Here is a 17,019-nt window from a genome sequence, read left to right as displayed (position 1 = left end):
CAAAACAAAATCACCACCAACAAAGGAACCAAAAGATACACGCACAACCCCCCCAAAAATGCCAACAACAAAACCAGAAAACAAACACAGACAAAAAAGCAACCACATGAAAACCTAAAGAGATTTAAAATGTCCTTTACACTCTTATAGCACTTAATGAACAGAAGCCCATCCTAAAACTTACTTGACAGTCTGTATTATGTCAGGATAACATTTTGCTGTGGTTAGCTGCACAAAAATTTGCCCTGGTTTGCACATCTTTAATTTCACCCTCGTATTAGCGTTCTTTTACTGCTTTCCTTAAGATATGCTGGCCTTCAGCAGTCTAACTCCTTTGCTCCTTTGTGCCTGGATTTTAAAGATGGAAGGAAACATTATTCACCTTTATTAAGCATTTAGTACATTTTGAAAATAATCTCTGCTAACTTATAAATATTTCTTGACTAAACTATTCTTCCTAGTGGGTAAAGATATTCCTACATGTAATTTCACAGGAAGCCTCTGACAAAGTGGAATACCAAAGAGAATTTCTAGTGAATATCTTTCAAGCTGTTCCTTCTGAGATTTCTTTTGTAAGCTTTGTTTCACGTTTCCTATGAGGTTTTAAGTTTCTGCATTAGCTTGAATGTAGTGTAGTGACATTCTGCTGAAGCAGCTCTCCTTTTCAGACAACTTCCAATTTCTAAGAAGGTGACCTTTGAGTCATTGTTTGCTATCTAAAAATGGGCTGTTTGTGTAAGCAGTGCTAGGAACTACAGTAGCAGATGAAGTAGTGGTAGGATGCTACTCATGACCATTTATGGCAAAGCAATAGTTAAGTGTTGCATAATCAATTTGTTCTACAATACCAGTTAAAAGCTTTCAAAAAATATTAATAGGGCAAGGGAGCAGAGTGTAAAGGCAGTGCAGTCACCAGGTCTTGTATGAGACTGGAAAATAAACAGCAATTTTTATTATCTTCTTGTTGAATGTCTAGCTTTGACATTGAAGGTTGTTTTGTTCTAAGAGTTCGTTGATTTCTCATGAGTTAGGAATAGTGCTCTTGTTTCCTGTCATCTTCATTTCTTTTACATTTCTATCTTAATAATGAAAACAATTAGAATCATAGAATCAACCAGATTGGAAGAGACCTCCAAGATCATCCAGTCCAACCTAGCACCCAGCCCTAGACAATCAACTAGACCATGGCACTAAGTGCCTCATCCAGGCTTGTCTTCAAGACCTCCAGGGATGGTGACTCCACCTCCTCCCTGGGCAGCCCATTCCAATGCCAATCACTCTCTCTGGCAACAACTTCCTCCTAACATCCAAACTAGACCTCCCCCAGCACAAATTGAGACTGTGTCCCCTTGCTCTGTTGCTGGTTGTCTGGGAGAAGAGACCAACCCCCACCTGTCTGCAACCTCCCTTCAGGTAGCTGTAGACAGCAATGAGGTCCCCCCTGAGTCTCCTCTTCTCCAGGCTAAACACCCCCAGCTCTCTCAGCCTCTCCTCATAGGGTTTGTGTTCCAGGCCCCTCACCAGCCTTGTTGCCCTTCTCTGGACATGTTCCAGCACCTCAACATCTCTCTTGAATTGAGGGGCCCAGAACTGGACACAGAACTCAAGGTGTGGTCTGACCAGTGCTGAGTACAGGGGCAGAATAACCTCCCTCATCCTACTGGCCACACTGTTCCTGATGCAGGCCAGGATGCCATTGGCTCTCTTGGCCACCTGGGCACACTGCTGGCTCATCTTCAGCTACTCTCTACCAGTACCCCCAGGCTGCTCTCCAGCCACTCTGTCCCCAGCCTGTAGCACTGCTTGGGGTTGTTATAGCCAAGGTAGTTATATTGGAAGTTTTATAAGCTGTTAATAAGGTTTAATACAGAGAGGGAATGGGAGATAGCTCACGTGCTTCTACACTTTTTTAGATGGTTGCCTTCAGAGGCCTGTAGTTAACGTGGAACATATTCTTTTAAATGGCATTCAATTACCAGTGAAATATCTTTATAATTTAGAAGCCACACTTTTTGTTCCAGTCAATTATGTCTTCTAGTTTTTGAAACATTTGAGATTGGCTGTGTATGCAATTTGGAATTTTATATCTCTGTTTCATGCTCTAGATATTTTTAAGTGTTTCTCATGTTCAGCTATACACTAAAATTAGATCATTTGTGCATTTTATAGACTGATGTTTACTTCTATACATGGATTGGAAAATATGCTCTCATCATCGCAGTGACATCTCTCTGATATTTAAAATTTCTTGCAAACAGCTCAGGCACAGCCAGAGCAGCAAACAAAGCTGGTAAGAGGCCTGGAGCAGAGCCCTATGAGGAAAGGCTGAGGGAGCTGGGCTTGTTTAGCTGGGAGAAGAGGAGGCTCAGGGGTGACCTCATTGCTGTCTAAAGTACCTAAATGGAGGCTGTTGCCAAGTAATGGTTGGTCTCTTCTACCAGGCAAGCAACAACAGAAGAAGGGGACACAGTCCCAAGTTGTGCTGGGGGAGGTCTAGGCTGGATGTTTGGAGGAAGTTTTTGGCAGAGAGAGTGATTGGCATTGGAATGGGCTGCCCAGGGAGGTGGTGGAGTCACTGTCCCTGGAGGTGTTCAAGCAAAGCCTGGATGAGGCACTTAGTGCCGTGGTCTAGTTGAGTGGCTAGGGCTGGGTGCTAGGTTGGACTGGAGGATCTTGGAGGTCTCTTCCAACCTGGTTGATTCTATGACTCTATACTAAGGAAGTTTTTTTGTTTGTTTGTTTGTTTACTTAATCATCTCCTGTCCATATGCAAATGATCTTTTGTGTCTATATATTTTAACCATAACAGAGAGTGTAACAATAAAGCATATTATTGGTGAACTTTGACACTGAATAATCATTTCCTAAGTAAGATAAAAAATAGTTTAATTATTCTTTATTTTACTGCTTAGAAGTTTGGAACTTTAACTGTTTAGTCTGATATTATCTCTAATGTGAATGCCTTTCTCACTGCAAGTACATATGAGCAAATTAAGGTAAAACACCTCAGCAGCTTCAGGAAAATACACTGGTTTATAGCTATTAAAGAAAAAAAAAGCTAGCAACCTTATTAATAAGTTCTAGCATTCTTGCATATTGGATCAGTGACCTGAAATTTGGCAAGGGGATGAATATCTAACTAGATTCAGTTTGTAAAATTCCAATTTGCATAGACTTACTCACTTGTTTAAGAGGATTTAGATTATAGAAACTAAAATCCTCAAGAGCTTAGTTCAAGCTGTAGTCTAATCAGAGCTTCCAGCAATGCTTCTTTCTCTTCTTTTCTTTTTGGAGAGTGGGGTAGGAGGCTGAGAGCTCTCCATTTGTTACTTGAAAAAAAAAATCTTCATTCAACTGCATTTAGATGAGATTTAGATGCAGCTATCTGGTGGATAACTTTGTTTGGCTGTCAGATGTCCATCAAGCTGCTCTCGTTCTCCCTCCTAAGCAGGAGAGGGGGACAAAATACAACTGAAAAGTCTATGAATTGAGATAAGGATAGAAAGATCTCTCACCAGTTAGTCACAGTCACAACAGACTCAGCTGGGAAAAGATTAATTCGATACATTGCCAATTAAAAATAAAGAATGATGGAGAGAAATAAATTAAAAGGTCTCCTGAAAGCTTTGTCTTCTCCATGCTGAAGACCCACAACTCTTGTAGCCTGTCCTCATAGCAGAGCTGCTCCAGCCCTCTGATCATTTTGTGGCCCTCCTTTGGACTTGCTCCAACAATTCAATGTCCTGTTAGCTGCAAATAAATTCACAGTTGTCAAGACATAAACTGTGGATGTGTCTAGAGGTAAACTGTGGATAATAGCTTTAATAAGATTGGATTTGTAGTTATCTGCCCACATTTACCATATGAAAAGAAAAAGGATGGCACTATTCAGAAACTAAGGGTCAACAGTGTGTCTGCCTGACTAACATAGTGCCTGAAAATATCCCCTGTAACAGTTCATTTTTATTTGTATGATCTTCAAAAGCATACTGAGAGATAAAGGTGAAGCTACTGAACTTATTGAAACATTCTCTTTTCCTGAAGATTTTCTAAAGGTAGGAGTTAAACGCCTTAGTCAAATCAGCAGTGACATGAATGAGTTTCCTGTTGCTTTTATTAGTATAATGGTATATTGCATGTTTTTATCATCTTTGGAGATTTTGTAAACATTAGAGACTCACCTTCTCAGCAGCTTCACTCTCTTTACGGTGATTAGCAACCTGCTCATATTTTTCTTATTGAAATGAAATTATTTAGTCTGTGGAAGAAAATAATTCTTATCTTAAAATGGAAAAAAAATCCCATCCACTTAGTGGATAAAATAAATACATATTTTACCACTTGAATTGCCATTGGAATGGGCTGCCCAGGGAGGTGGTGGGGTCACCACCCCTGGAGGTGTTCAGGAGGAGACTGGATGAGGCACTTAGTGCCATGGTCTAGTTGACTGGCTAGGGCTGGGTGCTAGGTTGGACTGGCTGATCTTGGAGGTCTCTTCCAACCTGGTTGATTCTATGATTCTATGATCAGTGGTTTGCTACCATCTGATCAAATAGGTGAAGAACAGGACAAGATAGATAATGGAAGGAAAAATAACAAACTCTGTAGGAGTCTGTGATCCCCTAAAGTGAATGAAAAGGTTAATCCCCAAACAGAAGTAGCTTTGAACATAAAGACAGACTGAGCTATCTTGAATATCTGTTGAATTGAATGCATTCATACTAACTCTGTTGAAATCTGGAAAGTGTCCTAATCTGGGACATTAATTTTGAAAATCAATAATCCAAGTAAATAATTTTTTTTTTGTTTACATTAACTCTATGGTTAAATAAATTACACAGTGCTTTAAAACTAAGTTGCTTTAATGCAGTCAGATACCCTACTAAACAAATATTCTCCTGGAGCTACTAATGATTTCTTTTTTTGAGGCAGTAAAGAAGAAGGCAGCTGAATTTTATACAAAGAACTTGGAAATGCTGTTGATTAGGTAAAATATATTTAACAGGTTATGTTGTGTCGGGTAACAGAGTAGATATGAATCATCTTGGGAGTTCTGGGCATATTTAATTATCTTGTCTCATTAGTTCAGGCATCAAATCAGACAGGGTTTCTGTTAGGGGTGGTACTTAAAATTTGCAGTCACATAGCATATACTCAAAGATAAAATCATTCTTATATACTCCTGTAAAATAGGACTCAAAGTTGTTAAGACTACTCTGGTTTTCTCTGAGTTCTAGAGGCTGCTGAGCATGCTGCTAAATCTCAGCATATAAGCTTTCTCTTAATATTTAAATAATTTTGTTTATGTTTGTGGCTCAAATTAGACTTAATGCCCCAGCTGTTCAATTCAGTGGACTTTTGAACATCCTAAGTAGCTTTTAATCAAAGTGAGTAATGGGTGATGCTAGCAAGGTAATGCATGCTAGAATGTTACCAAAAAAGCCATTAAAAGCTTAATGAATAATATTGTGCCACCAGAAATTTTAAATTATCCTAAAGCCCAGTGCCTGGAAATTTTAATATGTTTTTTTTCAACAGTTATGGGGAAAAAATACTGTCCTGAATAAAATTATAAAAACAATTCCATAAAGGGAAGAAAGATGCTGCTTAAAATTGGAAGCATTTGAGGATTTTTATTTACTATTTTGAACCAGAACTGTTAGTTCAGTTTGCATGTAGAGCTGTTTTCATTTTCAACGTATATGTGCTTGAACCCAAGCTGTTGTGAATGTTTAAATGAAGGAGAAGTCTCATGGTGCTGTTAAACTGTTTGTGAGGATAGAGTTCTACAGAGCAGTTCATTTTCTAAGCCTAAATTAAGAGCGTAACTTGTGTTATTGGAGGCACAATTATTATTTAGAGCCCCACAGGGCTCATTTGTTCATTAGCTGGGCCAGCTTATTGATGACTGAGTAGTAAATAACTCAGCTTTAAAAGACAGAACATGGCACTGAGTAGGAAAATAAGAATGTATGTATATCCATGAAGTCTGTAAGAACCTACATTTAATGCTTGCAGGAAGAATCATTAGCTTAATTATACAATAGAAATTGTGGATATGTAACTGCTGTCCCTCTGAAAAGTCTCATCTTGTGCAGAATGTCTTGACTGCTTTTTCCTTCTACTGCAAAAGTTGGGAACTTCTGGTGTGCATAAAATATTACTTTCAATGGTAGCTGCTATTATTTTCCCACTGCAATCTTAGAGGAACCTCATCTGACTTTCCCATAAGTGACCTTAGCCCCATTACTTTCCCTCAATTAATTATGCCTTTATTCTTTGTGACATGCTCACACACTGGCTTGTCACTTTATGTGAACAGAAAATGAGAAGTACCATGACAACTGATACAGTTCAGCAAGGGTGTGTAGAAGGTTATCACTGTCTATATAGCAGGGAAAGAACAGCTGCTGCTTTTATAGGTTTCCACACACCACACCCCCTCAAGAAATTCACTCACTGACTCTATACCCTTGGATGGGTGTTCTGTGTAACAAATTATACACTGAATATCTTGTGAATTTGATCAGGGACAAGACTTCACTGTATATGCAACTCAGCCTACTCCTTTCCTGCCTTTCCATACCTGTTTCTCGGGAAAGGGAACTCAGGAGCACAAAGAAGGTGCTGCAACACACTCTGATGGATCTCACTTGGTGCAGTCAGGCACAGCTGGAGGTCTTGTGAAGTGCACCTCCTCATGTATTTTTGATAGAGACATTGTTCCAGCTTGTTTGTATCTTCACTCAGTGCAAGATCCACTCCTTATTTTCACACTTGCTATTTGCTAGAGAAATAGCCATATCACACATAAGGGCAGGTCTGGGGGTTTCTGTCTCTTAGGAAAGCAAGCAGACCAGCAAAACATAAAATGTATTGTGATCAGAACTGAGGTTAAATAAATTGCAATAGTTATTCTGAATAAGAGTAGTGGTTAGGGTGAAAATTTGTTCCTGTACTAGCATTTCTCAAGACATGGAATCTGCAGATGAAAATGAAGCAAAGCTATTGACAACCTTTAAAAGATAACTGAAAACCAAATAACACTGAACTCTGTTCTTTTGAAAATGAAATTCCATATTTTGTTTGAAAAAATAAAAAACACTCATGCTGTAACAGTAAAATTTAATAGGCAAAGCAATTTCATTTATTTGAAGACACATATGAAATAGTTGTATTTAGGATAAAGTATCATCTCTTAGGTTATTCAAATTCTTTCTGTTTTGATAGCTGATCATAGCAATACCTAAACCCTATTGCATGCAAATGTGACTAAACCTCCAATCTTCTCCTAAGCACTCTGCTAAGCATAATCCAAGATCTGAAATTGGTCCATAACTATTTGCCTGCTATATATCTGTAAGATTGTTTTTCTTGAATATATTGTGAAAACATATGGCATAGCTTACCAATATCTATTTTGGTTTTAAATCTTAATTGACACACAGAAATATTTGTTCTTGGTTCATAAGGTATTAATTTTTCATTTTCTGTTTATTGCTTTCTGAGAGCTTTTTCTCCTTATTCAAGACAAGACAAATGATTGTAGTGTTGCTGCTTCCCTTGCTTTGTGCACAAAAGTTGTACCAATATATAATGGTATCTTTTCCCAGGTCTTTGAATACACAAAGTCTTGCATTGGGAACACTAGCATGGCAAATTAGCAATCAAATTAGAATATGAATTCAGCAATGTGTATATAAATTGCACATACTTTCATGTTTTGAAGTGGGATTATATATCCCCCCCTATTATCTTATGAAATGCCAATGTGACAATATAAGAGAGTGAATGCTTGTAGCTTTTGGCATAGCAAATTCAAACATAAAACAGCCAGCTCTTCTCTTTTTTATCACACACTGAAACTCCATTTCTTTTTACAGACTAGAATTTAGCTAAGCCATTATGCTTCATTGCAACAAATAGCATGTAATAAATTCAAATATGATTTTTACTAGTGCAAAAAAAACCAAACCAACAAACTGCTCATTTATCATTTTTCTATTGATATTCTCAGTAAAACAAGCAAACAAAAATTGATATCACTCTTTAACAGCATTTTAGAATAATTAGTATTTGCCTGGAGTATCTCTGAGGTACTATAGATTTTGAAGCTCTGCTGAACTGTTGGCAAATCTTCATTATTGTACTCTTCCACTGTGCACTGGTGATCTTTTTACTTTCAAAGTTGCTTTCCCGTTTAAGAGACACATTCTTATCTTTTGTTTTCCCTTGAGTTACAGGAGGGAAAAGATAGACAAGTTACCTCTTCAAGCCCTAAATCCAGTGCAAGTCTGTCAAAAGGCATTTATGTAGTAAGTGACCATTTCTTTTCCCCAAGGCCCATTTAGTCACCTCTAGAATATGCCTGTCCTTCACGAAGACAGAGGATAAGAGACAACAGTCATGTCTTGGTAGCCCTGTACTGGTGGATACTGTAACTGTGGGCTTTCATTTCAGTGCATCACTGACTGCAAATCTACACAACCCTTCATTGCGATGCAAAAAAAAATCCTGAACTATCATTAAAAAAAAAAATCTAATCTCAATATCCTTTTTTTCTTTAAGTTCTATGATTTACTATGTTTTCTAGATATTTCTTGTTGGCATTTATTTCTATTCAGTGCCCTGTGACTGTTATGTGTGACCACGCTTCCAAAATAATTAACAACCTATCCCAAAAGAAATCAGCCTTTAAAAATGTTAAATCTTTAGACCCAGCGGAAATCATGCCTCCTTTAACTGTTAATGTGCTGCTCTGTGAAATAATTTCTGAAGTGGTTTCCCTCTCAGAAGCTCCAAACCTCAAAGAGGTCATGCCTAATTCATTCTGAATATGTTTAGCAAACTCGTTGTGCTTACAGGTTCCCTCCTTTGTTTGGTCAGGTTTTGTTTTGTTTTAAAGGGCAACAAAGCTGGTGAGGGGCCTGGAGCACAAATCCTATGAGGAGAGGTTGAGGGAGCTGGGCCTGTTTAGCCTGGAGAAGAGGAGGCTTAGCCTGGAGAAGAGGAGGCTCAGGGGTGATCTCATTACTGTCTACAACTACCTGAAGGGGCATTGTAGCCAGGTGGGGGGTGGCCTCTTCTCCCAGGCAACCAGCAATAGAACAAGGGGACACAGTCTCAAGTTGTGCCAGGGTAGGTATAGGCTGGATATTAGGAAGAAGTTCTTCACAGAGAGAGTGATTGGCATTGGAATGGGCTGCCCAGGGAGGTGGTGGAGTCACCGTCCTTGGGGGTCTTCAAGAAAAGCCTGGATGAGGCACTTGGTGCCATGGTCTGGTTGATTGGTTAGGGCTGGGTGATAGGTTGGACTGGATGATCTTGGAGGTCTCTTCCAACCTGGTTGATTCTATGATTCTATGATAAATATGACTATAAGAAGGAAAGAGCTATTTAATGGGCATAATATATATGAGCACAAATGCTTTTTTCTTTTTTCTTAGCACTGTTCTGGTTTGAGCAGTCAGCTCAAGAAAGAATGTGGAATTTAACCTCAAAGGGGTAAATAAAAACACACAGAATTGGAAGTTAGATAGAAATATTATTTACAAATGTAAACCAGGTACAGAAGGTATTGTTGTTCGTGGGACTGCAATGTGCCCTGGTGGGCAAGAGGGCCAATGGGATCCTGGGGTGCATTAAGAAGAGTGTGTCCAGCAGATCAAGGGAGGTTCTCCTCCCCCTCTACTTTGCCCTGCTGAGACTTCGTCTTGAGTGCTGTGTTCAGTTTGGGGCTCCCCGATTTAAGAGGGACAGGGATGTGCTCAAGAGAGTCCAGTGGAGGGCTAGGAAGATGATTAGGGGACTGGAGCACTACCTGATGAGGAGAGGCTGAGGAACCTGGGGCTGTTTAGTCTGGAGAAGAGGAGACTGAAAGGAAATCTAATAAAAGTTTATAACCATCTGAGAGCTGGGGGTCAGGAGAGGGGGGACAGGCTCTGCTCACTGCTCCCTGGGATAGGACAAGGAGCAATGGATATAAGCTGCAGCACAGGAGGTTCCAGCTCAACACAAGGGGGAACTTCTTTACTGTAAGGGTCCCAGAGCACTGGCACAGGCTCCCTAGATAGGTTGTGGAGTCTCCTTCTTTGGAGACTTTCAAGGCCTGTCTGGATGTGTTCCTGTGTGACCTGAGCTAGATTATGTGGTCCTGCTGGGGCAGGGGGATTGAACTTGATGATCTCTTTGGGTCCCTTCCACCCCTAACATCCTGTGAGCCTGTATTATCTGACAAAGGATGTAAACACTCAGCAATGGCCCTGCCACCTCCCCCCTGCCCAGGACTGAGGCCCTAAGGTAGGCCTCATGGCATGGCAGAATTATCTTCCTGCCGCTTTCAAGGCCTCCCTCCCACACTGCAAGCAAAAGTTAAGAGCCCGGAGCCAAGAGGGAGCTGTCATCCCCTTATATAGGGATAACACAGGATATGGAATGGAATGGAATAACATATTGCAGTATCCTGGGACTTTCCAGTCTCTTGAGGGAGTTTCTTGGGACTTTCTAGTCCCCTGAGGCAGTTTCTTCTCTATGGTATTGTGCTAGTTTGAAGCAGGCTAGAATGTTTTGGTGACAAGAACTAGATTACAGGCTGTGGAAAGAAAACAGTGGTGATGTCTACTTCACTCATAGGCTTGCTGAGATGCATAAAAACAGAAGTCAAAACACAGATAACACACTTGGCATCACTCTCACTTGGGCTGCTGGCTGAGCTGCATCTCTCCACCCTCACCTTCCATTTTGGACTAACTCACTTTGCTTCCTAACCCTCTGGCTGAACCTCCATTCTTCCTTGGGACTGGGGTAAGGTTGAGAGGGGTGGAGGGGTGGTTGAAAGCCCCTCCTGGGGACTCAGGTTTCTGGGAGGGCTGTTGTGTTTCTGTATTACTTTTTACCTTGTATATTTCTGCCTATAACTGTATATACTGTAAATAGCTGCTTGTATATTGTGCTAGCTGTAAATATAAGCTTCATTCAGATTTCCAGAGCTGGCTGAGTCTAGTCTGGGTGATTTCTAAAGTGTGGGGGGGCAGGGAACACCCAAACCATCAGAGGTATAACAGTAAGTCTTTAACTTGCAACAGGCACAAATAGCAATACTCATCGTTTGGATCACAGAATTTTAAGTCAGTGGTAGTGACCACAGGAGCTGTTCAAGGCAGGATTGGACGTGGCACTTGGTGCCATGGTCTAGCCTTGAGCTCTGTGGTAAAGGGTTGGACTTGATGACCTATGAGGTTTCTTCCAACCTTGATGATACTGTGAAAAATTGATCCCTAGCCATCTCTCATTGTGACTAACAGGAACTAACAGGGTGGTTGAAGGGTGGTTGTGGCCAGGAGGAGGTTGCTCTCTTCTCTCAGGTGGCCAGCTCCAGAACAAGAGGACACAGCCTCAGGCTGCGCCAGGGGAAATTTCGGCTGGAGGTGAGGAGAAAGTTCTTCACTGAGAGAGTCATTGGACACTGGAATGGGCTGCCTGGAGAGGTGGTGGAGTCGCCGTCCCTGGAGCTGTTCAAGGCAGGATTGGACGTGGCACTTGGTGCCATGGTCTAGCCTTGAGCTCTGTGGTAAAGGGTTGGACTTGATGATCTATGACGTCTCTTCCAACCTTGGTGATACTGTGATACTGTAACTTGACATCTGCAAAAACAGAATGAATCATAAAAAAGAACATATATCAAAAAGTAAGAGTACAAAGTAACCAAAGTACAAAAGAAAATACAAAGCTGTGCTTAATCAATTAGGTTACATTTGACTTTTCAAAGATAGTTATTGTATAAACATTTTATATATATATATATATATTTTCCCCACATGATTAGTTCATGAGTTTAAGCTCATGAAAGCTTAAGTTTTGGAAAGTGAGCAGTTTACACTGTGGGATGCAGGTCTCTGTTGCTAGATTTAAGTGTTCATGCACTATAAGTGATGTTTTACTTAAATCTACTCTTGCCTAAAATTATGCCAAAGAAAGTATGAATACTTTTCCTCATATGCTTTCCATTTAACACCTTCTATTAACACAATGAGCTCTGTTTTTTGTAAGAATCTTACACAGTATTTTCTCCTTAGGAGGCTGCAGTACAGAATCAGGCTCAGTGCATAACCATTGTGGTGCAGATTATTTTCATTTGCTTATAGTAATGTGTAGTTATTTGCTAGATGTGAGGATATAGCCACAGGGATTTTTTTTCCCACATATTTTTTTTTCTTATTCTTCTGAAAATAATTATTTTATTTATTTCAACAGAAATTGAAAAGGAAAGCTGTGGGGATCCTGGCACACCATTGTATGGCATGAGAGAAGGGGATGGATTTTCTAACCGTGATGTTTTAAGGTTTGAATGTCAGTTTGGATTTGAATTAATTGGAGAGAAATCTATCATTTGCCAAGAAAACAACCAGTGGTCTGCAAACATACCAATCTGTATTTGTATGTATCAAATCTCTTTATGTTATTATTTTAATATATAATTTTATGATTATATGATAAGGTCTATAATTTTGTAAGTTTTTCTTATATGTAAAAATAATTGCAGTGAGTTACAGAGTTAGCACATTGCAATGCTTCTGATAGAATGAACTTTTCTTTTGTTCAGCAGTGGGTTTGCCTGATGGTTATGCCCAAGAGAGGTTCGAGAAATGCTAAAACTTCTTTTTTTTCTTTTCTCAGCAACTACTAAAGCAATTGTCTTTCTGTAATTTGATATGTTTTTTTTTTCATGTTTATTTGGTTGGGTTTTGGTTTGTTTGTTGGTTTGTTGGTTTTTTTTTGGGAGGGGAGTTTGGTTTTTTGGCTCTTTTTTTGGTGTGATAGGATTCTGTAGATTTGATATGTATGATACACTTTTTATAGCTATTCTCCTTAGATAATGTATTATCTTAGACTAGAAGTTGCTGAATTCTACTAAATGGTTTAAATTATTTGTATTTCCCCCCATGTATTATATATTAATACCTTTTAGCACTTAAATAACCATAGACATACATATATAGCTCTCCTCCAGTTACATTATCCAAACTAAAACCTATGTTGTGATACATACTTGTGGCAGCACCTTTCTTAACTTTTTCACTGAAATAATACAAATCAAACATATTCAGAATGCAATCAATTACTTCCATCCCTGCTACTCAATTTAATATGGCTTAACTGAAATTGTTTAATATAAAATATTATCCTGATAACAGCAAAATAACTCTGTTGTCTCTTTGAGGCTAGTTAATTTCGTGTGCTTCTCTGTGAACAAATGATAAGGGCTCTATTGACTTTCTGCTTCTTTAATGTGCTCAGTGAGAGGTCTGCTCATCCAAACAATTTCCTAAAGGAGAAAATAAGTGATACGAATGATTAAGTACTGTTGAACATGGGTGCATTGTAGGCACAGCTGCAGGCTACCAATGCAACAGGATGTTTACTACCTGAGGTAGCCCTCAGGTTTACTATCTGAGGCCTCTACTCAGAAGGGGAAGAGAAGATTTTAAAATAAAGAGCCTTCTTTCTTACTTCACAGATCATGACAAATAATTACTCAGATAAGTTAATCAAGTTTAATGATCTCTTACAAAAACTTGGTAATAAAATAAATCCTCATTGATATATTTTATCCTATTACCTAATTTCTTTCTTTTTTGGCAGTTCCTTGCCTTTCCAATTTCACTGCACCAATGGGAACAGTTCTTTCACCTGATTATCCAGAGGGATATGGGAACAATTTAAACTGTATCTGGACAATAATTTCAGAACCTGGAAGCCGCATCCATCTCTCTTTTAATGACTTTGACTTAGAATCTCAGTTTGACTTCCTTGCGGTTAAAGACGGTGACTCTCCAGATTCCCCCATAATAGGAACATTTACTGGTGCTGAAGTCCCTTCCCACCTTACCAGTAATGGTCATATTTTGCGTCTGGAATTCCAAGCTGATCATTCAATGTCAGGACGTGGATTTAACATCAGTTATAACAGTAAGTGACAACATTTTTTTTTCAGGTGTGTGTATGTGGTTTGTTTTCAATGTACAGTTTATGAGATATGTATAATTGTGCAATAATGATATTATGGTAATACACCTTCAAATGTATCCTAAATAGATACAAATACCTCATTTAAGTGTTTAGATTGTCTTTCAAATACAGTGTTAGGGCTGAAAATATCCATGTAGTTGTGATCTTAAGCATCAGAGGTCATCGTGAAGGGAGCGCTTAGACTGACGAATCAAATAGTTTTCAAATTGTAAAATAGAACTGTAATAAATTCATTAGCAGCACATTTTGTGCTACTGATTAAATTCTATAATGTCAGTCACCACCACTGTAGATACAGAATTTTTACTCTTCAATGCTCATGTGTTGGTTTAGCTGTGAATGTATATGATAAACTGGAGCTGATGACCAGAATCCATGCTAGCTTCCAGTTACTGCATTTAACATGGGTAGCCATAGGATCTCTTTGGACAGAGAAGGGTTTTTGTCTTTTTCTGGTTTGCCTTTCTTGTGGCTGATAATTTTAAACTATTTTTCTCACTCCTAGAACAGGACTTCTGTTCTCCTGGTGCTCTTACCTTGTTCTTTTCTGTCACGCCAGTCTTCCTGGTGTATTTGTGAGGATGTTTGCCTTATTTATGGTTCCTTGTGCTTGTTTTTTGTTTGACTTTTTTTTTTCCTACTTGGATGCCTTTTGTGTGCAACTACACCCCTTTAACTTTGCCATTTTGGTGAACAAGTTGCTCTCATTCCTCTGTAAATTTAGATGTTGTGCCCCACTATGCCATTATAGAGTTAAAACCAGCACTTCTATGCTGTTGTTATTTACTCTATTTTGATGTGCTTATATAGAGGCTGAAGGTAAGTTCATATTAATTATATACACTTTTATCTGGCAGATGTAACAACCATTGAGAGACTGATTTCTAGTTTGCCCTTCAGAGCAGCTGCAGTAAATACTAGCCAGCCTTCTCTCAAGTGCTCTGAATTGTACATATTTGTACTTTTTTGGAGAGGAAGCTAGCATCTTCTATCACCTTTTGCATTTAGTCTGTAAGTTGCATGGAAACAGTTTTACATGAAAAGGAGATCTGTGTGTTTTGCTTGCTTCTGTCCTTTCTGAGGTAATAATGTTGAAACCACCCAAAAAAACCATATATAGCTCCACATTTGCTACTTGCCTCTATATGTATTGAAAACATAATAGTTGAAGGTGTCTTCCAGTGCCTTTTCCAGTACTACATGCAATTAACACCTACTCACTTTACTTTTTTGCTGGCAAAATCATTGCATTTCTTCTGAAGGACATACAAAGAACTGGCTATGTTGTATAGCTGTCAAACAGTTTGGCATTTATCCCATGCCAAAGTCCAGCTAGGGCAGGAATGATGATGCAGATATATTCCCAGCTAGGGCAGGAATGATGATGCAGTATGTAAGCTCACAGCAAGAAAGACACTAAAATATAGCATGAGGCTTTCCTCATATGTAAAATTAAATGTTTTACCTCAGCAGCTAAGTGAGAAGGACTGGGTTTAGCCAGGATGTTCCTTTTGAGGTGCTCAAAGGAAACTGGAAGGAGAGGAAATGCCTGACATAGTAAATTTGCTACTATGTGTAGAGGATGGTGGAGAGAACATAGTGGCTGTTCTGTGGATTATTTTATCCTCCACCCAGAGCTGCCCTACCGCATGCATTTGGATTGCTTAATTTTCTTCCCTCTCCCCCCAGCTCTTTTTTTCTTAATTTTATTCTTTCAGTTTGAATTGTTTTGTTTTCTGTTGGTTGGTTGGTTTGGGTTGTTTTTCATCTCTGAAGGTAGAGATAATTCTCCATGCCACAGGTAGACAAAATAGACAACACCCAAATAATGTTTCTGTATTCCCAGAAGTCTGCTATCTGATGTCAGGAATGACTGATCCCATTCCTGTCTTTCTTGCTGATGTCTAAGAGTGTAATAATTTCAGAGATTTACCTGAAATGTAAGTGAATCTTCAACTGCCTGATTCGGAGAACTGTGTACCCGCATCTTTCCTTCCCAGAAAAATGCTGGCTGTATGAAAAAAATACAGTCTTTGTTGTCGAAGATCCATTGAAACAAAGACAAAATAAGATAAAGTAAGCTTGGTCATTGTGAGACTCAGATTTCCCCCTTTACTCCAATGATTGTTAATAATTAGTAACGTTTTGATGGTATTGGAAGGATTGAATTCTCCTGTCTCTCTACTTTCTGTACTTTTTTTTATGTCATGATACACCTCTCCAACCTTTTGGTTTTGTTTTTTATCCTCTCTATTTGTTTTGGTTTGGTTTAGGCTGTCCATCTTTCAGAGGAGTATCTCTTAAGAATTACCTTGAACATTGCTGTCTGAATAGAAAAGATAAGATGACATCAGATTACTCTTGTGAACTTTCTTTTTCTGATATTGTCTAATATTTCGACTCTCAACCCTTTATTTTAGCTGCTTCATCCCCAGGTCATTTCTCACAAAAGCAGAATGTAAGCATGAAAAAAAAAGGTGGTTTCTTCTTATTGGTTTCTATAGTTACCAGCCATCATTGCAAACTGAACTTTGAGCTGTAGCTAGGTGTCTTAGTGCTGGGACTAAGTATTGGAAAGTCTGGGGTTGAAATATAAAATCACTTATAATGAAAATGAAGTAATATTTGCTCTATTTTTTTTTTCCATTGATGAGTTGTGCTTAGTTCCTTTAGGCTTCACTCTACTGCACTTAGTGTCAAGCCTAAATCCAATAGTGAGGAAACAAAAAAATACTCCCTCACTCTCCAACCTGCAGCCACCCCAGTGGAAAAAGGCCAACATCCCAAACCAGAAACTGGACTCAGAAACCAGAAACATGAAAGCCTCTCACTTTACAATCCAACCTCAAGCCCCGTGGTGCTTTGCTCCAGCCAGCATACTCATTTTAAAATTGTCATGGCAACAGCATGATACTGAATACTCATCAGTAGATTCAATTGGCTAAACTCATAAGAGTAGGACAAGCTACCAAAACAGTTGATCCCACCAGT

General features: G+C 39.0%; 1 protein-coding gene across 1 annotated transcript in view; it reads left to right on the top strand.

Annotated features, from left to right (window-relative positions):
* Positions 1-17,019, top strand: part of CSMD3 (CUB and Sushi multiple domains 3) — a 483,827-nt gene that overhangs the window by 246,123 nt on the left and 220,685 nt on the right. The window contains exons 14-15 of the mRNA XM_064154172.1: positions 12,253-12,435; positions 13,642-13,968. Coding sequence (XP_064010242.1) covers positions 12,253-12,435; positions 13,642-13,968 — 510 coding nt within the window. The remainder of the gene's footprint in view (positions 1-12,252; positions 12,436-13,641; positions 13,969-17,019) is intronic.

Source organism: Pogoniulus pusillus, chromosome 14 (assembly GCF_015220805.1).
Source record: "Pogoniulus pusillus isolate bPogPus1 chromosome 14, bPogPus1.pri, whole genome shotgun sequence".
NCBI classification, from domain to species: domain Eukaryota; kingdom Metazoa; phylum Chordata; class Aves; order Piciformes; family Lybiidae; genus Pogoniulus; species Pogoniulus pusillus.
The sequence above is the reverse complement of the archived record's forward strand: the minus strand, read 5'-3'. Positions and strand labels throughout refer to the sequence as shown.